This window comes from Narcine bancroftii, chromosome 2 (assembly GCF_036971445.1).
Source record: "Narcine bancroftii isolate sNarBan1 chromosome 2, sNarBan1.hap1, whole genome shotgun sequence".
NCBI classification, from domain to species: Eukaryota; Metazoa; Chordata; class Chondrichthyes; order Torpediniformes; family Narcinidae; genus Narcine; species Narcine bancroftii.
The window spans coordinates 52,715,681-52,741,347 of NC_091470.1; the positions used below are offsets into that span (position 1 = coordinate 52,715,681).

General features: G+C 39.2%; 1 protein-coding gene across 12 annotated transcripts in view; it reads right to left on the reverse strand.

Annotated features, from left to right (window-relative positions):
• Positions 1–25,667, reverse strand: part of LOC138753542 (RNA-binding protein Nova-1) — a 288,411-nt gene that overhangs the window by 21,892 nt on the left and 240,852 nt on the right. The window contains exons 5-6 of one of the 12 annotated variants that reach the window (XR_011351237.1): positions 17,213–17,475; positions 15,217–15,644 (exon numbers count right to left, since the gene is read on the reverse strand). The exons of 10 other annotated variants lie outside the window; for them this stretch is intronic. Coding sequence is in view for 1 of the 2 variants with exons in the window: in XM_069916695.1 (XP_069772796.1) it covers positions 17,425–17,475 (51 nt within the window). In the remaining variant the exon portion in view is untranslated. Of the gene's footprint in view, positions 1–15,216; positions 15,645–17,122; positions 17,476–25,667 lie in introns of those variants that run through there. One more of the 12 variants, XM_069916695.1, reaches the window with a different exon arrangement.

Consider the following 25,667-nt stretch of genomic DNA (forward strand, 5'->3'; position numbering starts at 1 on the left):
TATTGTATCATACGCAGCCTCGTATTTATTGTATTTCTCATCGTTCCAGAGCATAACTTCTCCCATGTTTCCTTTTTTATCTTTATATTTAAATCTTGTTCCCATTTTTGTTTAGTTTTACCATTTGTTTCCTCATTTTCCTTTTCTTGCAGTTTAATATACATATTTTTTATAAATCTTTTGATTAACATTGTATCTGTAATCACATATTCAAGGTTACTTCCCTCTGGTAAACTCAAGTTGCTTCCTAATTTATCTTTCAAGTAGGATCTCAGTTGGTAATATGCCAGCGCTGTATCTCCCGTTATATTGTACTTATCTCTCATTTGTTCAAAGGATAAGAATCTACTTCCTGAAAAACAATTTTCTATTCTTTTAATCCCTTTTTTTCCCCATTTTCTAAAGGCAAGGTTGTCTATTGTAAAAGGGAGTAGCTTATTTTGCGTCAATATTAGTTTTGGTATTTGGTAATTTATTTTATTTCTTTCTACATGAATCTTCTTCCATATATTGAGGAGATGGTGTAATACTGGAGAAGTTCTATGTTTTACCAATTTTTCGTCCCATTTATATAATATGTGTTCAGGTATCTTTTCCCCTATTTTATCTAATTCTAGTCTCGTCCAGTCTGGTTTTTCCCTTGTTTGATAAAAATCTGATAGGTACCTTAATTGTGCGGCTCTATAATAATTTTTGAAGTTTGGCAATTGTAAGCCTCCTTGTTTATACCATTCTGTTAATTTGTCTAGTGCTATCCTCGGTTTCCCCCCTCTCCATAAAAATCTCCTTATTATTTTCTTTAACTCTTTGAAGAATTTTTCTGTCAGTTGTATTGGCAATGCCTGAAATAAGTATAGTATCCTTGGAAAAATGTTCATTTTAATACAGTTTATCCTTCCTATCAGTGTTAGTGGTAGCTCTTTCCAATGCTCTAAATCGTCCTGTAATTTTTTCATTAGTGGATTGTAATTGAGTTTATATAATTGGCCTAGATTTTTGTTTATTTGCACACCTAGGTATCTTATTGCCTGCGTTTGCCATCTGAATGGGGATTCCTCCTTAAATTTTGAGAAATCCGCGTTATTCATAGGCATTGCTTCACTTTTATTTACGTTTATCTTGTATCCCGACACTTCTCCATATTCCTTCAATTTCTTATATAGTTCTTTTATTGATAGTTCTGGTTCTGTTAAGTACACTATCACATCATCCGCAAACAGACTGATTTTATATTCCCTGTCTTTTATTTTTATTCCTTTTATATTATTATCTCTTCTTATCGATTCTGCTAGTGGTTCTATAGCTATAGAGATTCAGTTTTTCAGGTGCTTTGATAACATGTGTGGATCTTCTTAACACAGGTGCTTGTGTCGGCTCTACTCATCCTTTATATCTAGCACTACTGTCTAGCTCTGTTGTTGTGCAGGCTGGATCTTCTGCATTTGTCTGTTCCTGCAGTGTCTCTTCTGTTTTCAGCAGGCTCTTTCGATTCCTTCTCAGTATTTGAACATCCTCTGTTCTGATAGTGTAGGATCTTGGATTTACTTCCTCCAGTAGCCTATTTATCCCATGTTGCAATCTCTGAGTCTCACTGTGTCATGTGCCAATGGCCCTAAGTTTCTTGATGATGTCATAGTCTCCAATGCAAACGTATAGTCAAAAGGTACTTCAACATCCACACTAATACTGACCAAATGTTCAAGTTATGAAAATTAGTCTTTGGGATTGGATTTTCTTTGAATTAAGTTATCAAGGAAGTTAAGGCCACGGATGCACCTTTTAGCATAGCATCAATAATGTCAAACACGTTGGGCGGAATGTCGGTGTGGACATGGTGGCCAACAGGGTGCAATTCTGTGCTACTTCAGTTTCAAACACTACCTGTTGTGTTTGTTGAAACTGTTTCCTCAAGGAGAATTGAACAGCTAATGTTTTGATTCTAGTTAGGTTTTGAAAATGACCATTTAGGCTTTTTTGGTGTGCCTAAATCAGAGATATCAAAAAGGCAATAGAACATTTTCAGTGTCAGATATTCTCATGGTAAGTAATTAAATTTAGAATATAGTTTGTTCTATATTATTCTAAAATGTTTTAAGGGCCAAAATGGATTTTTCTCATTTTCCCGATTACCTACTCAATTTGATCATACAAAATTGACATGCATGAAAATTCCTCTGAACCTACTCCACTCTGCATCTTCAAGGCTAGATATAATCTCCATTAACACATATACCCACTTAACCACCATCAACTCTGCACTCTTCAAGGAGAAACTAACAATGAAAAAAAATGAAATGTTGGAATAAAGTGGCAGGACATGTACTAAAAATTACTCCCCTTGAATTTTCTTCTGACTTCAGGAGTGTTGGAACGAAGGGGTTAAGTAATCATGGAAAATATGCCTACTTACTATTCATTATGTATTCATTAATCCATTACTATGTAACAATTTACTATTTACTTCAATTATACTGTTTAAGGGAAATATTAATGCAATTAAGTAACAGCCACAGTATGTAGAAACATTGGTTGATTATAGTAGGTGTACAATTTGCTAACTCCAAATACAAAGAGAGAAAACACTTCTTCCCCAAGGTTACACTAAAACAGAATGTTCTGGCCTTGGGGATTAAGATAGGAGGGCTACACCATAGATAATTGCAGAGCAGGAAATAGCTTGGGATAAATCTTAGGCAAGGAGCCTATCAAAGAAAGCCAACTTTTGTTCAGTGTAACAATGTTGATCTATATAAACAAAAGAGACTGGACAGTAGGTGTCAGTCTTGGGGAATAGCTCACCGAGCAGGTGACCTATGAACTAACGACTGAACCAGAGCTCCGTTAAGCTTTATTCTTGTGCTATGTAATAAACTGATTGTGAAACCGAATACCTTCTCCTATCACTTCATTTAATGAGCACGCTGGGCTCAGAAGACACATAGACCAAATTGAGGGTAGGGTAAAGCCAGAGTCCGACAGGAGTTAGAAGAAATTTTCAGACTTTGATCCAAAAGATATACACTTTCTCCTCTGCCTTTGTGATACTCCAGGAGATTATATGAAGGGGAGAAAGAGGATGGCACACTAAACTTAAGCGCTTCAACTGGTTCTTCCTATTATTTTCTCACATATCCACAGTATTGCTGTAGCAGCATAGAAATATTGAAGGGTTCTGGCCTTGACCAAAAGAAAATGTTCAGTTATTACTCAAATTCATGTCTATCAGAACATCAATTGGATGAGAGTATGAAAGGCAAAATGATGGAAAAGTATTAGATTCTATAACAGAACAATGCAAAAAACACTGAAAATTGGCAAACTAAATGAGTATGTTCACTACAACCTTTTTGATGAGTGAGTTAATTGTTCATTGGGATAAAAGGGCTCATCACTTAATTTAAAGACACAAATTAAGCTTCTGTTGTATTCACTACTGCCACGTAATTATTATTCCCACAGGAGTGAGGAAGCAATGTGCTTAATTGAGTGTGTAATAAGTGAAAGAAATTTTGCCTCAAGGTTGTTGGCTCTAAATGGTGGATTAAAGTGGAAGATTTGGATGACCTTCCTCCTCCTCTCATTACTCAGGCATCAAACCAATTATTAAAAGCCTCCAAATCTACTTTTGTTCTTGGAGAGAATGACCTGGTAAGTTAGTGCCCCATGGGAAATAATGAAATAACAAAAACTAGAGGAGCAGTGGAACTTTGGGATCAGTTCAACAATCACCCCTTACTCCTGGACACGTAAGTCAAATTGTAGATCTGATTTTACCATTTTCTTGTAAATTAATTTAAAATATCAAGTGCAGATTTTTTGAAATACTTGTGTGCTGGGTTTTTTTTTGTGTGGTTCACCAATGAAATGGTCTTTGAAATAAACTATTTTGATTTTATACAGCACTATATTTATTATTCCTTCAAGGTAAAAGAACAGAAATATACATAATGGTTAATTAACTTTTATAATCTTCATAAAAAGTGCTGGAATGGACACAATTTAGTTTTTTGATCCCTGAATTAAAAGATTGAGAACTTAAGTTGATTAAATGGTTAATGATTTCACACTTTGCTATCTCCTTCTAACTTCAAAATTGTAGTAAAATTGTACAGGCAATCATTTCTGTTAACATCAATGGGAAATACAGGTCTGTTCCAAATCAAAAATGACCTCCTCAGAGGAATGAGAGTTTTTGTGGGTGACTTAGTGTAATTGTAAAAATTATTCATTCAAAATGAATTCAAAAATAGTCTTTTCTTATTCAAAACAATTCAGTTGATTACATTTTAATCTTTGACTTTTAAAATATTTGAGAATTTGCCAATGTCTGTATTTGCAAAAGAACAAGTGCTGCATCTGAGAAACCTTGTAGATATTATTTTTCACCAGGTCTGAATTTAATATAGTATTTAACACATTCAATTAATTCAATCTGTGATTCTAATAAATAGTATTTACATTTTTATTCCTTTGATATTAGAATTCATGCAAGGTGAAGTTGCAAAATTCAGTGAAAAAAAATCAGTTTCAATTTATATTTAAGTACAAAACTATTCTTTCCCAGGTCAAACTCAGCTCGGTTTTACAAATTACATGTTCCATAATAGGAATATAAATTGTCTAATGGAAACATTGAAGATTTTGTTATACTCAGACGAGATGCCATTCTTAAAAAAATGAACTGACTTACTTATCTAATATCTTCTGTAGCTGTAGTATCTGTTCCAGAGGAGGCAGTGCAGCAAGTTATCTTGCTTACCCGGACAACACTTAGCAACCCAACATCCACAATGAAGTAGCACAAGAACTGAAGTGTCAAGGGAATATTATCACTTCCAATTCATACACCTTTTTGATTTGAGCATAAAATATAGTTTCTGTGTTGTCATGTGTCTATAAACTGCAAGTTCCTATCTAACATCAGTCTAGAAACACTAAAGGGCCTCAGGATTTCCAGAAAGCTCACCACATTTCTATAAATAATGAACAGGAATGAACAATACCTGGCACATTTTCAGTATCACCATCCTGGCCTCATGCAAAGACATGAAGTGGTTGACAGCAGTAGTGAAAGAACATTTGAATAGCTTAACTGGTAGACTGGTTTCAGATACCGTTCAAGGCATTGATTTGCATTAAAATTATTTAAAACCAACACAAAAATATTTCCATTGTCAAAAAATGTTCTGGCTGGGGAAAATTAGAACGTATTTCAATGTTAACTAATTCCAAAAAAAATCTAATCACTATCTCCATTGGCATAATATGTCATATTGAAGATTGAATCACTTTAATAGCTTTATCATTTTCCAAGTTTTGATGCTTTTAGTATTTCAATTTCAGAGATATTCAGTAATTTACCACTGGAGTTAATGAAAACTTTTTGACCTGTGGAATTGTCATTATTTGTTCTCAATGTTTTTTGAAGATAAAGTTCAAACTAAATCAATAATCTGCAAGAATACTATATTGGAATCAAATTCAAACAAAACTGAACAAATTATGTTTCAGATAATTTACTCTTTGACTTCCAGTTTGACAGTAAAGTTGCTGTGTATTCATGTAACCATTTGCAACCACAGCCACTTATTACCAAAGCAATATAAACCAACAGAACAAAAATTAAATATTTGGTTACCTTGCAAACGTAATAAAAATGCTATTGCATGAGACTAGCTTTTTAAAATCACCCTAATCCTTTGTATTTTCTTAATATTAAAGGTAAAATAAAGCAACACCAGGCACACGTTTTTACCAAAAGAAACTCAAAAAATTATTTTTACTGAAATCAACGAGAATAAAATATAAACTTTGTTGTCTAAAATGACACACAGTTATAATTTGCCAACATGTATTTCACACATATTGTATCTAATTAATTGAGTGATCTGCACAACTGTTTTAAAATAATAAAATACTGCAGAAGGAAAAGTTTCAATCAAAATAGAATGCACAGATACCCAACTTCTCTCTCAGTGCAACTTCTCTCTCAGTGCAACTTCTCTCTCAGTGCAACTTCTCTCTCAGTGCAACTTCTCTCTCAGTGCAACTTCTCACTCAGTGCAACTTCTCTCTCAGTGCAACTTCTCTCTCAGTGCAACTTCTCTCTCAGTGCAACTCTCTCAGTGCAACTTCCCTCTCAGTGCAACTTCTCTCTCAGTGCAACTTCTCTCTCAGTGCTATTGAACAAACTTCACAATCTAATTCATGATAAAACTCAGCTGTTATTCTTAATCAGAAATGAAAGTCACTCACCTCACTAATATCCTGATTTGGTTAAAAACATTTTGGGAGAGTGAAAGGGTGGAAAGGGAGAGTCACAGTTAAAATGAGTTGATTCATAAAACTGATAATCATACAAGGATACTGATCAGAATCTATTTGAGACAATGCTACATTATTATAAATGAGATCATACTATTTCAATCATAATGACGCTTAAAAGATAATATAAACTCTTTTAGGTAATGTTGGATCACCATAAATGAAACTATACTTATATTTATGCATATATTTATATGGCAACTACACATGATCAATTTATTTATTTAATTGGGCCAAATAAAGCTGACCAACAGCTGAGAGTTCCTTTGGAGCCTACTGTTTGGAAGCCACTCACATTTAGGCTCCTTGCTACCTTATCCTTGAGCTCAGTGTCAAAGCTGGGGAAGTTGGGTGGGGGTGGGGGTAGGGAGAATGGGTGGCAGATACACATCGCATATAGCCCCTTATAAAGAATTTACGGATGGCAACCTAATTTTTTTGATGATCCTGTTAAAAACAAATGCAAGTATGGTTTTATGGAATTATTTTCCCTTAGTTTCATGTTTTATTAAATTATATTATTTTGTTTTACTGGGTATGTTTTGGAATATTGTTCCTTTGAAATAATTTTAAGAGGATTTAAATGTTTTAGTGCAACACTGAGATTTTTTAACACAATTAAAAATAAGCAAATAGCAAACATTAAAATAGCTAAGTCATTTTAAAATAATTTTAAACAAACCAGAAATAATTAAAACCATCAAAAATAAATAATGAAACAGAAAAGCAAAATATTCTCACCATGTGGCTGAGATCCCCACATTAAATTAATTTGCTTTCTGACCCTATGTTGGGGTGGGCATCAACTCTTGGATTCTACATCCACTCAGTGAATGCACGTAAGTGGCAGAAAGCTGAAACTTTCAAATAGCGTACAGCATGCATTCTATCAGAATGAACTAATTTGTATAAATCTTCATTGGCTCTCTCATCAATGGCAAATTTTCAAAATCTTTTGTCATTCTTTCCAACTCCTATCCAATTTCATCTGAGTTAGTTTCTTTTGAATGTCTAGACTCGAGTCCATTCTTCCTGTAAATAATTCAACGTGTTCATTATTTCCTTTTGCATTTGCAATCTCCTCATTTACAGTCCTCAAGGGGGCCAATGCTGCCCCTGACCATCTTCTTTTTGCCTCATCGGGCACACAAAACTCAAAACGGTCAACCAGTTTACCTATCTCGGCTGCACCATTTCATCGGATGCAAGGATCGACAACGAGATAGACAACAGACTCGCCAAGGCAAATAGCGCCTTTGGAAGACTACACCAAAGAATCTGGAAAAACAACCAACTGAAAAACCTCACAAAGATTAGCGTATTCAGAGCCATTGTCATACCCACACTCTTGTTTGGCTCCGAATCATGGGTCCTCTACCGGCATCCACCTATGGCTCCTAGAACGCTTCCACCAGCGTTGTCTCCGCTCCATCCTCAACATTCATTGGAGCGACTTCATCCCTAACATCGAAGTACTCGAGATGGCAGAGGCCGACAGCATTGAATCCACGCTGCTGAAGATCCAACTGCGCTGGGTAGGTCACTCTCCAGAATGGAGGACCATCGCCTTCCCAAGATCGTGTTATACGGCGAGCTCTCCACTGGCCACTGTGACAGAGGTGCACCAAAGAAGAGGTACAAGGATTGCCTAAAGAAATCTCTTGGTGCCTGCCACATTGACCACCGCCAGTGGGCTGATATCGCCTCAAACCGTGCATCTTGGCGCCTCACAGTTCGGCGGGCAGCAACCTCCTTTGAAGAAGACCGCAGAGCCCACCTCACTGACAAAAGACAAAGGAGGAAAAAGCCAACACCCAACCCTAACCCACCAATTTTCCCCTGCAACCGCTGCAACCGTGTCTGCCTGTCCCGCATCGGACTTGTCAGCCACAAACGAGGCCTGCAGCTGACGTGGACATTTACCCCTCCATAAATCTTCGTCTGCGAAGCCAAGCCAAAGAAGAAGACATTTTTTAAAAAATGTTTAAACTTTATGATCTCTGCAATTTTTGTTTTTTCTTTCCTCTTTTTTGATTCTCCCCTTTTAACATCACAATTAATTACATTATTTCATAATCACTGTTACGTGTTCACACATCATTACACTGGAACACTAAATCTAATATTGCTGCTACATGTTGGTTTGAGACCATTGCAAGAAAGTAGTCTGAATATACAGAGGTAATACACCATTTTTAGACACATTCTAAATAGTTTTAGTTCATCCTTATGAAAATTAAAATTCTTCATTAACATCATATTATCTTTGCAACATGCTTTGTCTTTTAACTGCATATATACATTTGTAATTTCACAGATGCTACTTGCTGACCAATATAATTTATAAAATACGTTTATTTTATTCCTTTCTATTAATTCTTCAGTACCTTTTTATCTCTCCTTGTATCTTCCCTCTGCAATTTACAGCCTTAATTTCTATGGCCATATCAACCCTCTACATTTTCTCCTGTCTTAAAGACTGTCACATATAATTTCCAGTTCAGTCATTGGCACTTTCATGTCTCAGCAATGGTTGGAATGCTGTTCCGAGTTACGTAATTCTGTTTCTTCCCAATGTTTCATACTTAGATGGCCACAGACTCGAAAGTTTCTTTCTTCTTTAATGTTTATCTCACACAGTTCTTATTTGTCCTTTGTTTCAGATATTTGAAGCCCTTACAGCTGAAGCACAATTTCTGATCATTACATTCTTTCCTTCCATTTCATAAATACCATGTTTATCAACTGAGCCTGCAACATTTTATATCTATTTATGCTAATTCTTGGTACCCTAATTCAGATTTCCTATTAGTCCATTGAAATGGAATTTATTTTTTCAACATCATTCAAGGGTTCATTTTCCAAAACTCTTATTTATATTTAGGAAGCAATATAGGGAATAAAAAAGTTTGTAATCCCTGAAGTTGTTTATTTTAGACAAGAGCACTTTTTTCAACAGGAGCAATGAAAATCTCTGCAGAAGTTGAAGACCCTGTGACATCTATCTCTGATACCAATGTCAGAACATCTTTCAAGAGGGTAAAGCCTTGAAAGGCGATAGGCCCTGATGGTGTACCTGGCAGAGTACTGAAAATCTGTGCCGACCAACTAGCTGGAGCGTTTACGGTCATTTTCAATCTCTCATTGTGGCAGTCGATATTCCCATCTGCTTCAAAAGGACATCAATCATCCCAGTGCCCATGAAGAGCAGGGTGAATTGCCTCAATGACTATTGCCCAGTAGCACTCACATCTACTGTGATGAAATGCTTTGAGAGGTTGGTCATGGCCAGAATTAACTCGTACCTAAGTACACCACAATTTCTCCACAGCAGATGCAGTCTCACTGGCACTCTACTCAGCCCTGGATCACCTAGACAACAGCAACATGTACATCAGGCTACTTTTCATTGACGACATCAGCTTTCAACACCATTGTACCCTCAGTACTGGTCAGCAAGCTTCAAAACTTGGGCCTCTGCATCTCCCTCTGCAACCTGATCCTTGACTTCCTCATCGGAAGACCACAGTCAGTAAGTCTTCACCTCACTGACAATCAAAACAAGCTCACCTCAATGATGCATGCTTAACCCACTGCTCTACTCACTCTACACCCATATCTGTGTGGCTAGTTATGATTCAAATGCCATCTACAAATGTGCCAATGACACCACGGTTGGGGGCAGAATCACAGATGGAAATGAAGAAGCATTCAGGAGTGAGATGGATCAGCTGGTGAAGTGGTGTTACAATATCAACCTTGCACTCAACATTAACAAAACTAAAGAACTGATTATGGACTTCAGGAGGGGGAAATCAGGAGAACATGAACCTCATCGAGGGGTCAGCAGTGGAATGGGTTAAGAGCTTCAAATTCCTGGGTGTCAATATCTCTCACGATCTATCCTGGGTCCTCCATGTCGATGCAATCATGAAGAAGGCCCACCAGTGGCTATACTTTGTGAGGAGTTTGAGGAGATTTGGTACGTCACCAAAGACTCTTGTAATTCTCTACAGTTTAGTGTGGGGAGCATTCTAATTGGTCACATCACTGCCAGGAACAGATTACAGAGAGATGCAAACCCAATTCAGCGCCATCATGCGCATTAGTCTTTGCTCTATTGAGGACATCTACAAGAGGCAGTGTCTCAAGAAAGCAACTTCTATTCTCAAGGATTATCACCACCAAGGCCATGCCCTCTTCACACTGCTACCACCAGGAAGGAGGTACTGGAGCCTGAAGACAAACACCCAATGGTACAAAAACATCTTTTTCTCCTCTGCCATCAGATTTCTGAATCGACAAAGACCACAGAATAGCACCTCATATTCCTTCTTTTTGTACTACTTTATTTATTTAAACAATGTAATTTATAACAAAACTTGCACCTGTAATGCTGCCACAAAACAACATATTTTGTGACATGTTCATGACAATAAATTCTGATTCTGATTTTAGTGTGGTGTTTGATGTATTGCATGCTGGCAAATGGTCTGGCACACTGACAAATGGTTCTTATAGAGATAAAAATTGATAATCACACTAAAAACTGCAATAATTGAAAGTAATTATGTGGCCCTTAATTAAATTAAATATTTATTTATATTTATTAGTGAATAACAAGGAAATTTAAAATGTATTATTTTAATTTATAATCAGGTAAAATATATTCCCACAGAAGGAAATACCTGAAACTCAAGTTATTCAAAGGTAACTTAAAAAGAAAGTTGCAGTATCCTCAAATGGGCCATAAACATTGGAATCAGGAAGCTATTATCCAATTTTCCATCCTCCTTCATTAGCTTCACTGTATTCTACGCTGCTGAGACAAGCTGTGATGTGCATGAAGCTTGCTCAATGCATGTCCACTAAACATGCCACAATAAGTTAGATGCATCAATTCAAATGAGAGCGATGTTTTTAATGGCATAATAACATTATTTCCAAACAACCTCACTGGTGTTGAAAAATTATTTTTGGAAATGGTCTTGTTATATTAGGTTTTCTTAAATATTGTCCTTTATTTATTTAAATAATATTTTTCAAACTTTTCTTGCTTCCCCCCACCCTGTTAATTCTATCTTTCTTTTGCTGCCTTACAATTACTTTCTGTACATAGTTTCATACTATGAATTGCACACCCTCAAGTGACAATTCCTTGCTCACATTGCATGAATCAAGAAGTGCTGCTGCTTCACCACTTGTTCACCCAGATCCTCATTCCCTGCAGAGGGCGCCATACTGCCTTGGACATCCACTGACCAAAAACTGCCACACACAAGCATAGTTTGGGAAACTGTAATCAAAATAACCAGTGAGTTTGCACAAAATCTGAACTCTTAGTCACTATCTGTACACATATGGATGTTCCATTATTCACGGCAGTACACAAAATACATTGACATGCAAAAATTGGGAAGAGGCAGTGCAACATAAAAGAAATTACTTTAAAGTGAAGGCACAATGCCAAAGGTACCATGTCAGGGATGGGATTGACCTTGAGCAATATTTGCAGCATTTAATGGAGATAGATGAGAAAAGATGATTGAAAGGACAGGAATAAAAATGTCCATCAGAGAAAAGTATAAAAGAGTATGAGATTGGACTGGTTGAGGAAGAAATTAAATTGTCAGGAGAGAACATATTAGAAGGGATAAAGACTGGAGTGGTGGGTAGAGAATGAAGTGGATATTGAAATGTTCTGACTGTAAAAGGTTCAATTCATAGAGTTCCAGCATCGCAACAGATCCTTCAGCCTAAAAGTCCATGCCAATTAAGTTGCTGACCTGACATCATCTCATTTGCCTGTGCTTGACCTCTAACCCTTTGCTATTCATGAACAAGTCCAAATGTCTTTTAACAATTCCTGCTGCTATGATATCCTCTGGCAACTCATTCCATTTAAAAACCATCCTCTGTTTGAAAACGTTGCTCCTCAGTTTCCCTTTAAATCTTCCTCCCCATCTTATAGCTCTGCTCTTCAATTTTAGATTCTCCTACCCTGGCGTTTGATCCCTTGTGATATTGAATACCTCTACAAAGTCAGCCCAAAGCCTCCTATGCTCCAGGAAAAATAGTCCTAGCCTGCTTTTAACTCTTATGATCCTTCCTACAACAAGATGACTAGAAATGGACACTGTATTCCAAATGTAGCTTCACTAATATTCTGTTCAAAGACAATATGGCATGTACTCAATGCTCTGACCAATGAAGGCAAGTGTGCTAAATGGCTTCATCACCTTCCTGTCTATCTGTGTCGCCATTTTCAGGAAATTAATAAATATGGATTGAACTTATTTGTAAAAAAGGACCAGTCATTGTAAAATGTAGCTAGATTACTTAGTATAATTTATTTAGTTCGAAAAGGGAGTTGATTTGAGTGTTGGAGTGGCTTTAGATGCAGAAAAACCATTTGATAGATTGGAATGGGATTTTTTTTCTTTAAAGTGTTTGAAAAATTTGGATTTGGATTGAATTTTATAAATTGAATTAGGGCACTGTATTGCACTGTAAAGCTAAAGTAGTCACCAATGGACAAATATCTACAGCACTTCAATTAGCTAGATCAAGTAGACAAGGATGCCCTTTATCTCCAGCTTTGTTTATTTTAGCTATAGAACCTATTGCTCAAATAATTTGGAGTGATTTGGAAATGAAGGGATTTAGGGAAGGTCAAGAAGAACATAAAATTAGTTTATTGGCAAATGATGTTTTAATGTATTTGACTGAACCTGAGACATCTTTACAAAAATATGTTCAATTGGAAGAATATGGGAAATGTTTGGGCAAATAAATTGAGATAAAAGTAAAATTATGCCATTAACCGAAGTGATTATACTCAATGTCAAAGTGATACTTCGTTTAAATGGCCAAAAGAGGGTATTAAGTATTTAGGTATTCGTAAGATAACAATTAAAAAAAATCTATACAGATTGAATTATTTACCATTACTTAAAAAGATCGAGGAAGATTTTTAAAAAATGGATGAATTTACCTTTAACTTTGGTGGGAAGGGTTAACTGTATTAAGATGAATATATTCCCAAGAATACAAAGTATTTTCCAAACATTACCCATTCTAGTATATCAAAAGATTTTTCAAGAATTTGATAAATATGTAAGGAAATTCCTCTGGAAAGGTGAAATGTCAAGAGTTTCTGGAGAAGTCAACACGGAAATATGATTTTGGAGGCCTACAACCTCCTAATTTTAAAATTATCGAGCAGCTAAAATGAGATTTCTTGCTTCTTTTTTCAAAAGGGAAAAATAGGCATGGGTTAAAATAGAATTGAATAAAATAGAAAAGCAGAAGAATTTATATACAAGTGGGAACCAAAATTAATGGTTGGTGATAAAGGTACAACATTATTGAAACATTTGATTAATATATGGAATAAAATAAAGCAAAATCTGCACTTAATTTTATTTGGAAATACCAAAGGAACAAGGCCTAAATTAAAACTATCAATATATCAATTGAAATTTGTTAAAGTAGTGTTAGCAGTGGTGAGGAAATGTATTGCAGTTACTTGGAAATCAGATATATTTTTAGGTATGCCAACATGGCATGCAGAAATTCAAAGTTGTATTTCTTTGGAAAAAAATTACATTTAGCAAGAAATAAATATCCTATGTTTTCATATATTTGGTATCCATATACACAAATATTAGTCTTAAATTTGTAATAATGTCCTTTCTGTCCCTCTAGACCTGTGAGTTTCTCGTTTGAGTTGTAATGAAGAATGTTTATTTACATGTATTAGATGACATCTCTTTGTGCAATCCTGAAGAAATTTCCTTTTTTTCTACATTTATATAGCTACATTATATCTTTTATACTGACTATTTTGAGGGAGGGGGGTTTGGGAGGGAGGTGAATACCATCATGTATATAACTTTTGATTTGTCTTGTAATATATATTATCATATGAATTCTGATTACTGCATGAATGGATAAAATTTTAAATAAAATATTTTTAAAAATTATGTGCTGTGATCACCAATTCTCTCCATTCTACAACTATCTCCAGGCTCTACCATTTACTGTACAATTTCTGCCCTGGTATAACTTATCAACATGTAACACCTCACAAATCAGAATTAAACTCAATTTGATTTTATTGAGGAATATCCCAATTTAATCTTTGATAACTTTCCAAAGAAGATAACCATCCAAAATTGTTTTACTGGTAGTAATGGTGAGGTGTTTGGTTTCCAATTGAAAAGGAGAATACCTGAGAAGTTCTATGAGTGTGAAGTTTTTTAATCAACATTTTGAACGGTGAAATGAATGAATGGGAAAGTGTGGAAGACGTGTTAAGAATTTGGAGGCAGAGAAATGCAGCAAGATAACTCATTTGGAAAGTAATTTCAAAAATGTTTATTTTAAAAGAACAGGCAGAAGGAAATGCTTCCAATATGATACAGTGTTTTTATTATAAAAGGAATTGTGCAAACAGGAAGAGACTGGTGGCATTGGAATTGGAAGAGAGGAAAGTTGATGTTATTGATAAATGTGGATTTTAAGTTATTAAGGGAAAAATCTGATTTTAAATTGTTGAAGAATTCAGAAAAAAATATGCATGTACCACAGTGAATGGATAAAAACAAGTTTAACATTTTGGTGAAGTGTGGATGCTAAGATGGTCAGAGAGAGTGTGGATGCTAAGATGGTCAGATAATTTGTCTGCAGTGGTGAGCAGATAGTAAGTGCCAACAAAGTAAATAACATGATTAAAGCACAAAAAAAATGATAAACAGATTTGCTTGTGAGTGAAAGAGTGTAAAAGTTAAAAAAAAGGGAAGAAAAGCAGGCTAAAAAAAAATCACAGATAATTAAGATAATAAAGAGGTTCTAAAAGTAATGACAGGTGAAAGGGAGATCAAAAGTGAGTTATCAGGTTAAATATGTGGCTTCTATTAGATCAGTATCTGGGAGAAGAAAGTAAAAGCAAAAACTGCACAATTACATACTGGCAGCTACAGTTTACAAGTGCTGTGTTACAGGGATGTATTACAAACAGCATTTTAATTCCTTATTATTTAATTTCAATATTAAATCTTGACAAACAGGAAACAGCAGGAAATTAAAAACAGCATCATTTTTTGAAAGGATTTACAAATTTGTATTGAATAAATCCTTACTTTGATAGCTCAATCACTTTTGGATTTACAGTTTTTTTCCATCATAATGAGGATGGGACACTGAGATAATGCAATCTTTTCTTTTGTTATAGCTGGCGTCAGCAACATTGGGAGTTCTGGAATAATTCTCTTCTGGGGATTTTCTGATTAACCCACTTTAGGTATTTAGGCAGTGCCCTGAAGAAAAATTAGTATTACTTGAAAGAAGTAAATCAATATCAATTTGGCAGAAGGTAATGGAAGATGATTGTGCTTGGAGATGATAATAGATGAGCAGGAATGGAGTGGACAATCAGCAAATGCAAAAAAGGGAACTTCTCAAAAGTGCACAATTTCAAGGCTAAATGGTTTTCGTTTTTGTTAGAGTGGAATTTAATTGGGTGAAAGAGCTGAACTTCACAGGTGAAGTGAGTGTAACTGCCCTTGACATCAAGTCATTACTTGACTGAGTACTGTATTAAGGGGATGTGGCTAAAGGAATATGTTTGGAATGGTTGGAAGTCAATCATCTTAGTTGCATAACATCTCTGCAGCAATTCCTCAGGGTAAAGTCTGAGGTGCAACCATTCGAGCTGCTTCATTATTGGTTTCCTTCAAATGTAAGATCAGAAGTAATTGTTCAGCACCATTTGTGACTTCTCAGAAAACTAAGCAATTTACTTCAAAATGTAACAAGACGTGGACAATATCCAGTGCTGGGCTGATACGTGGCAAGTAACATTCATGGCACACAAGTGCTGGGCGTTCAATGGCAATCCTATCACTGAATCTCCCGCTATTAATATCCTGGGAATTATCATTGACCGGAAACTGAACTGGAGTCACCATCTCCACATTGCGGTTGCAAGAGCAGGTCAGAGTCTGGGCATGAAGTTAACTACGAAATCCTGCAGATGCTGGAGTCTAGTGCTAATAAAAAGACAGATGTCACTCCTGAGGAAGGGCTCAGGCCAAAAATGTCAACTGCCTTTTACTTTTAATGGATTCTGTGTAACCTGCTGAGTTTCTCCAGCACTTTTGTGTACCACACAGCATCTAGGAATTCTGTGGCAAGTAACAATAGACAATAGACAATAGACAATAGGAGCTGGAGTAGGCCATTTGGCCCGTCGGGCCAACACCGCCATTTTAGATCATGGCTGATCATTACCATCAGTACCCCTTTCCAGCTTTATCCCCATAACCCACTTCCTAACTCGCTAAAGCCAGTCCACCAACTACAAGGCTACAAGGAGCGTGATGGAATATTTTCCACTGGTCTGGATGAGTACATAATGAAGGCATATGGAATGCTTGGCGTCATTGGGAGGAGAACTGAATATAAAGGTAAGGAAGTAATGTAGTGTCTAAAACTTCGGTAGGCTCTATTTGGAAATACAGAATTGTGTATTGGGGTTATCCCATTGCAGGAAGGATAGTGATGCTTTGGCAAAGGTCCAGAAGTGATTAGGTATGAACTATGGGGAGAGAGATTGAACAAACATCAGTTGTTTTCTCTGGAGTGGAGAAGGGTAAGGGGAGATTAGGCAGGTTGATAAATTTATGAGATGCATTGACAGGGTTAAAATGTCAAGGACAAGATGACGTGTTTATGGTGAGTGGAGGGGAGGAAGAGTTTAAAAGGAGCTTTGTAGGAGTAATGGTGGAAGCAGATATTAGTGTTTAAAAAGTTTTTATATAGATACATCAATATGCAGGGAATAATGTTTGGCACAGATACATGAGCTGAAGGGTCTGTTACTGACCTCTGTTTTTACAATATTCATGAAGCTCAACACTATACAGGAGATCGTAGCCTGCTTGATAGGCACCCCATCCATAACCATTTGCTCACACCATCCTGAATTGGAAATATGTCGCCATTCCTTCACCATCGTTGGCTCAACATCCTGGGCTGTGGAATCACCCACTCCTCAAAGTCTGCAGCAGTTCAAGAAAGCAGCTCACCGCTGACTTCTCAAGGACAATTAAGATGTTCAACTAAATGGTAGCTCAAAGTCCCTAATCCCTTGAATGAATAAAAAAAAAACAGGTGAATCTTCTTTCAAGAATGATTTTACGCATGATTGATGGCTATGATGTAAAAATGAAAGGATATCAGGAATATTTGATAAACAAGTATCTGCAACTTCATTTAAACTTTTATTAAATATACTCAAAACTAGAATTATTTGACTGTGATTATTAAAATGATAAAAAATTAACAGGGTGAGAATATGGAAGATGCTAGCTCAAATGTGATTGAGGTAAATAGCATAGAAGCAATTAAAAAGGGAAGCTCATAAAGCACCTGAGAGAGAGTAATGAACAGAAAAAAATGTTGATAGGGTGAGATGAAAAAAAGATAGGAAGAGTCTCTTGTGCAATATTAACATTGTTGGGCAAATGTCCTGTTTCTATGGCACAAATTCCAATCAAGGCACAAGGTGTTTCCAAACTGAAATTATAATAAAATTTACTATTAATGTCAGATTTTAAACAGCTTCATCTCCTGATGGCTGTTTTACAAATCCAGAGGCTTCTTCCAACAATTAGAATTTAATTTAAAAACACGAGCCAAATGCTAATATAACAGTCTGCTGATAAAGCTGGAACAAACCTGTGAGAGTAACTGCCAGAACCCAAATGTATATGAAACTGTTGATGGTTGACTGTTAATGGAATTGCAATTAAAAACAAAAAAATGAATTGTTCTATGCCCTTGTGTCGAGGACCCAGAACCACGACAATGAATTAGATTTGGGAATTTATCCCAGCTGCATAATCTTCCAGCTAATTTGTTTCTACAGTGTTGACCTCATTGACTCGAGTAGTTTACTTGTGTTGTTGAATGTCAGATTTGAAAATATACTGCTGCTATTCTTGTTATAATAGATTTACTTTTTTTTTTAAATGGAGTATTTGAAGAAGTGCATATCCACAAATAGTTCAATACTTGGCAATGAGAATATAATGAGTGAAAATCGGGTGTGCTCTTGAACTTGGAGTTTCACCAAAAGGTGCTTTATATCATGTTAAAAATGGAAACAAACCTAATTATAAAAAAAGCGGGCTAAAAAAATTGGGTGTTTTCCTACCCTAAGTCATGGGGTAAAATTATATCAATGTGGTTTCCAACAGCAGCTGCTTTGGAGATTGTAGCTGCCATTTCAAAAAAAGCATGTCAGTGTCTTAAAAAATCCCATCTCCATGGCAGAAAGCCATGGAACACATGGCCAAGCAGAATGCAGCCAGCTCTCCCTTGATGTCATTACCTCTATGGATGGTCTCATGCTGCAAACTGCCCCACCTCACTATGTCTTGGATTCACGCCATGAGCAAAAAATTGTAATGTGCATCAGTCGAGTACGAAATGCTGGAATATCCCCATTAAAGCTGATTTAAATATGGTGAACTATAGATAGTGACAGTGGCAAATGTAGAGCAGCACATCAGTAGAGCACTGGGGACCCTTTTAGATCACATTCCCTTTTTGATCAGCTGTGGTCCGTTCATTCATTTTTCATTTGTGAGTTTATCAACTACCAACTTCTGCCAGTAAATGTGGAATTGGCCGCTTTGCATTGGATGACGGCTGATGCTTGCCAAACATGGCACTTGTGAAAGTGAGCTGTGTGAGAAGGTGTCAGTCCAATTTCCCTTGCACAATGATCATCAGTGTGATTTAAAAAGCTGAAAACTGTCTTCTGTGCAAAACAGCATGTATAAATAATGTAGGCAAGTCCAATTTCTAGGCTGGAAGAAAACCATGCTTTTCATAGGGTGCACAATCTGACGTTTGGGAGGTGCTGGGGCCTACCTACCTACCATGCACCTCTGTGTGCCACTGCTGCCACCACACTTCCCCTTTGCTCCGACATCGCAGACAAACGTGCTGCTTATATCGTGTGGAGACCAGTGATGCTCGTGCTGCGGGTAGTGGGGGGGGGGGTCACAATACCTCATTGGGGGGGGCAATGGCCGTGAAAGGGTGGGGGAATTACAATACCTTATGCGGGTGGCCCCGCCCCCCTCCCCCCCACCCCCAGCCTTGCCTTGGGGCCGGCCCCAGATCAGAAGTAGCCAAGTTAACGAGACCTTGGAGAGGCAACAAGATTTGGGAGGAGAAGTCTAGAAATTAGGGATGAAATTGCTGAAGCCAGGCCTGCTGATGAGGAGAGGGAAAGGGAAGAAGGATGTGCTCATACATGGACAGAGGAGGTCATAGAAATTGAAGATTAAGGAATTCATGTAAGGAATGGGTGTAGAAGATAATCGAATCGTCCAGGGACGTGAGCATACATTGGAGATTCATGGCTCACTTCAGTTGTGAAGGTGGATTTATACTATTAAGGGGCCATTATTTGGAAATTATTGTAAACTGAGACTCTATCAGATATGATAGCTCTCTCTCTCTTTCTCTCTCATGGCACTATACAAAGAGTAGAGTCCACAAATTAAATCCATTTAGATCATGGAACATAGAACACAACAGGAACAATTGCTTAATTGCTTCAACCTATATGTCTGGACTGAACATGACGCCCAATTTAAATGAAAGTTACTGCTTCTACATGATACATTTCAGATGTGTCTATCGGGAAGCCTCTTAAAAGCTGCGACTGTATCTGCTTCCACTAATACTCCTGGCAACCTGTTCCATCCAGCTACCACTCTCTGTGCAAAAACCAGCTTGCACATCTCCTGTTAACTCCTCCCTCCTCCCCCTCCCCACCACAAACACCCCACCCTAAACATTTCCTCCAGACCGTGACATTTTAACCCTGGCAAAAAAATATTCTGACTGCTCACCATCTCAACACCTCTCATAATTTCATAAATTTCTAAAAGGTCACCCGTCAGCCTCATGATGAAGGAGTCAGGCCCTTCATGATCCATTGAATTTCTCCAGCACTTTTGTGCATTGCTACAATCACATCTGCAGATTTTAACTGTTTAACTGTTTGTCCAACTGTTCCTTTTCACTCATATCCTCTAATCTAGGCCACATCTGAATTACATGAATTTATGGAGAGTAAAAAGTGGGAAACAGCCAAGCGTACATTAGAATAATTAGTTCACAATAACTGATAAGGGAGTGAAGGTTTCAGCATCGTTTGGTAGAATTTATATGATGCCACTCCTTGCACCATTCTATTAATCACATAGAATGTCAAATGGAGTTTGACTAGAGCCTTTCAAGCAATTTGGCAGGACTTGAAACTGCCTGGATTAAGTAGAAAATGGGGTAGTAGCCCACTAACCCAGACGTGACCCGGTACACAAAATGGCTGACGAACATGGTGACCGTGCAGACCACGTGGGGGCCAATGACCTTAGTTCCAGGTGACCACCTGCATGGCGGGAAGCAATGTGCAACAGTGGGAACGCTACCCAATTGGAGATCAGTGCTGCCATGACATCACTCCTGTCAGCAGTGAGGAGAAAATATAAACAGAGATGCCAGTACAATAAACTAATCTTTGACTTCGATTCCTCGTGTGTGTGTCTTCTTTCCACACTTCTGGCAGTTGGATCCGAAGATGATGGATCAAACAGCTTTTCACATGGTTTTGTTGAAGCCACATGTGTCATTCGAACAGGCCAAGGTCCAGTTCCACCTTTGACAGATCAACCCTGATGACACACATTACTATTACATGGTGAGCTCGCTCGACCAGGAGAGAGCAGCAAGGATCATCGACTTCCTCTGGCAGCGTCCTGAGCAAGGAAAATATGATGCCGTCAAGGAGCTATTAACCCACACTTTCAGGCTCTCACGACACGAGTGCGCAGCCCAATTGTTCCATATGGATGGTTTGGGGGACAGGGCCCCATCCGTCTCATGAGTGAGATGTTTGATCTTGCTAAGGGACACAGGCCTTGCCTGCTTGTTGAGAAGATTTTCCTGGAGCAGATGTCCAAAGATATATGACTCTTGCTTGCAGACGAGAACTTCACTGACCCCAGGAAAGTCACAGCCCGGGTGGACTTGCTCTGGAGAGCGAAGAAAGAAAACGGAACCTCGATGGAGCAGATGGCTAGGCCACAGCAAACAGAGAGACAGTGAACCCTCCAACACTATCACCAATAATGGTGTGCAGGGGCCCATTGATGCTGCCCTCCCTGCATGTTTCAGGGAAATGCCATAACCAACCGTCGTTGATGGTTGCAGTAGGTGGTCAACGTAACAGTCTCCTCCATTTATGGGATTATCTGTAAGAAAGGTGCTTCCTTGTTGACACTGGCGCCAAAATAAGTGTACTCCCCCTCGGCCTATGACACCCAGACAGCAAACTGGGCCCGGCACTGAAGGCAGCGAACAGTACCCCTATATGAATGTTTGGTACCTGCACTGTTCCCCTCCACTTCAGCAGTAACCAGTTCACGTGGAGATTCACGATTGTGGTGATGGTGGAACCGTTCCTGGGAGCAAATTTGCTGCGAGTCCACTGCCTGCTGGTGGACCTTAAAGGGTGGTGATTGGTGCATGTCAGGACTTTTCAAACCACGCCCCTGGAGGAAGTCAAGTTACCTGCCCCATCTTGACTTCATTATGCTGTCCAACAACGCATTCACGAGGATCCTAGCGGAGTTCCCTTTGATTGTGGAGCCATAATTTTCCACCACTGAGCTGAAGCATGGAGTAAGGCACCATATCATCATCGAGGGCCCCCCACTTCATGTCAGGGTACGCCATCTTCCCCTCGAGAAGCTTACCCTTGCCAAGGGGAGTTTTAAAAAATGGAAGATTTTTTGCAGTGTTCTGACAGCCCCTGGGCCTTCCCTCTGCATGAGGTACTGAAGGCAGCAGGAGGGTGGAGGCCATGTGGTCGTCTATTGCCACCTCAACAAAGCCACCACAACCATCAGGTACCCCATGCCCCACATCCAAGACTGCCACTAACTTACAAAGGGCACACGTGTTTTCAAAAGTCAATCTCATCAGGGTCTATCATCTCATCAGGGACCATCCTGATGACATCCCTAAAACCATAATCACTATCCCTTTTTGACTCTTTGAATTCCTATGAATGCCCTTTGGACTTAACCATGCAGCCCAGACCCTTCAGAGGCTGATGGAAGCAGTGGGATCTACCATTTGTGTTCATCTATTTGGACAATAGTCTCATTGTCAGCCACAACAACTGGGAGTTTGCAACCCACCTGAGGCAACTGTGCACCCGGCTGCAGGAATTCGGACTAACTGTAAACCCTGTTAAGTGCCAGTTCAGGTTGGAAATGATCGACATCCTGGGGCATCAAGAGGCACAGAGCAAAACCCCTACCTGAAAAGGTAGAGGCCGTTTGGGGTTTTGCCAAGCTCTGCACAGAGAAGGGGTTGCAAGAATTCTCCGGTGTGATCAACTTTCATCACCAATTCATACCGGCAGCGGTTTGCATCATGCATCCCCTTTTTGTGCTCATGACAGGGAAGGGTAAAGACATTACCTGGGACAAAGAGGCCTCAGAGGCATTCCAGAAGGCCAAAGATGTACTGGCCAACGCCACCCTTCTGGCACACTCCAGACCAGAGGAGCCAACCGCCCTCACAGAAGACGCCTCTAACACGGTAGTAGGGGGTGCACTGTATCAGTTCATTGAAGGGCAATGGGAGCCCCTGGCCTTCTTTAGCGGGTACCTCTGGCCACAGAAACTCAAATACAGCGCATTTGACTGGGAGCTATTGGCATTGTACCTGGCAGTCAGGCACTTCAGGTACTTTTTTTGGAAGGTAGGCAATTCAGGGTCTTCATGGACCATAAACTCTTTGCCTTCCACAAAGAGTCTGACCCATGGTTGGCCAGGCAGCAGTGACACCTCTCATACGTGAGTTCATCATGGACATGTAACACATCGCGGGTAAGATCAGCATGCTGGCTGATGCACTATCCCACCCCGTGATTGAATTCGTCCCAGTCCTGTTGCAGGGAATATACTACTCCGCTCCAGCTAGGGCACAGCAGAAGGACCCTGAGATCCTAGCATACAGAATAGGAGTTTCCGGCCACAGGCTGGAGAATGTCACCATCGGCCCTGGTAACCAGATGCTTCTCTACGATGTCTCCACTGGCAAAACCTACCCCATTGTGCTGGCAGCAAGGAGGCGGCAGGTCTTCGATATGGTGCACAACCTGGTGCACCCAGCCATCAGTACTTCTGTTAAAGTGATGGCCAGTAGGTTCATCTGGCATTACCTTCAGAAACAGGTCAGTCAGTGCGTCAAGACCTGCATGCTTTGCCAGACGTCCAAAGTGCAGATGCACATCAAGGCACCCTCCCCCCCAGACTTTCGAGCCAGCAGGACATCAGTTCAGCCACATCATATTGACTTTGTAGGGCCACTGCTGGTCTCCCATGGGGTGAGATATCTCCTCACCATGATTGACTGCTCCACAAGGTGGCTGGAGGCAGTCCCACTGGCCGAGACAACCACCCAGACCTTCGCCAGGGCACTGATTAACACCTGGATGTCGAGGATCGGAGTTCTGGAGCATATGGCCTCTGATAGAGGTACATAGTTCTCTTCGGGACTCTGGGCGGCACTGGTCAAGTTGCTGGGAACCCAGCTCCACCATACCACAGCTTACCACCCTCAGGCTAATGGATTGGTGGAGTGGTTTAACAGGCACCTAAAGGTGGCCTTGATGGCTTGACTCAAGAGGCTGAACTGGATGGACGAATTACCCTTGGCCCTCCTGGGGATTCACACTGTGCCAGAAGTGGACCTCAATGCCTCAGCAGCTGAGATGGTATATGGTGCACCATTGGTGATACCGGGAGAGTTCTTGGCTGCTACCAAGGACCAAGAGGACCCCAAGGCCTCATTGACTAAGCTGAGGGAAACATTGGACACACTAGAACCTCCGCAGTCTCTGTTGCATGGCCAGGCCAAAACCTACATCCCCAAAATATTTAGAGGCCTGTGAGTATGCATTTGTTTGGAGGGAGGACACACCAAACACCTCTTCGATTACTGTATGAGCGGCTGTAATTAGGCACAATGGGTTGACATGTGTGCTGGATATTGGCAGCAAGGATTTTTACCATCAACTGCCTCAAACCAGCACACTTGGATATTACCCAACTGGTCTCCATGCAGACCCCGCGTCACAGAGGTAGGCCACTGAAAGCGGCGAACAGCATTGCAATCGCCAGTTCTGGGTGGGGGGGGGGTCATGTAGCAGCCCACTAACTGGGATGTGACCCAGTACACAAAACGGCAGACGAACGTGGCGACCATGCAGACCCCACGGGGGCCAACGGCATTCATCCCAGGTGACCACCTGCACGGCGGGAAACAATGAGCAATGGCAGAAATGCCACCCAATCGGAGATCGACGTCACTCTTGTTGTCAACAGTGGGGAGAGAATATAAGCAGAGCTACCAGTGCAATAAATCAATCTTCGATTTTGACTCCTCGTGTGTGTGTCTTCTTTCCACACATCGTAGCAGCGCTCACGCTACAATGGTGTGGATAAGCTGAATAATCCCTTTCTTGAAATGGAGCAGGTCTATGGAATTAACAGATTCCTGGCACTTCCAAAGAATCTAAATTTTCGTTAGTTAAATGCCAGAGGGATGAATGCAAATACTTTATGTTTGAGAGGTGTTGTTATTTTTATGAGCAATTCTGCAATGCAACACAGAACATGGAAAATAACATGGAAGAAATTGAATGCATTGTGAATATAAATGAAATGTAGCACTGCAGTAACAGTGCAGACAGAAATGACCAAAGAAAGCACTGTTACAGCCAATCTGTTGCAGGATGAGAATTCCCTCGATCAATCCCCACCTAATTACAAATGATTTGGTCTTTCAAACAGATTTGAAATTTGGGAATTTAATCAGACAAGTACATCTGAAATTTGTGAATTCAATCAGACCACTTTCTCCTTTTCCTGCTCCTCATCAATCTGCAAACGATTGTCTGCAGTGGGCATCAGCGAAATGTGGATGCAGAACTTTAAAATGGTCTGCAGGCTGCTGTGATTGATGCATGGTTAACGAGGACATGCTCCTGCCAAGGTAAAAATCTACTTATCCAGTGGACATACTGAAACAGTGATGTGTGTTCAAATATATTTTGTTCTCTGCAGTGAGCGAGAAGCCTTGTAATACTTCACTAAACTAATGTATACAACGATAGTGTTAACTTAAATTCAGAACATGTCCAAAGCTCTGAGTATAATGAACAAAAATGTGGAAGAACAGGG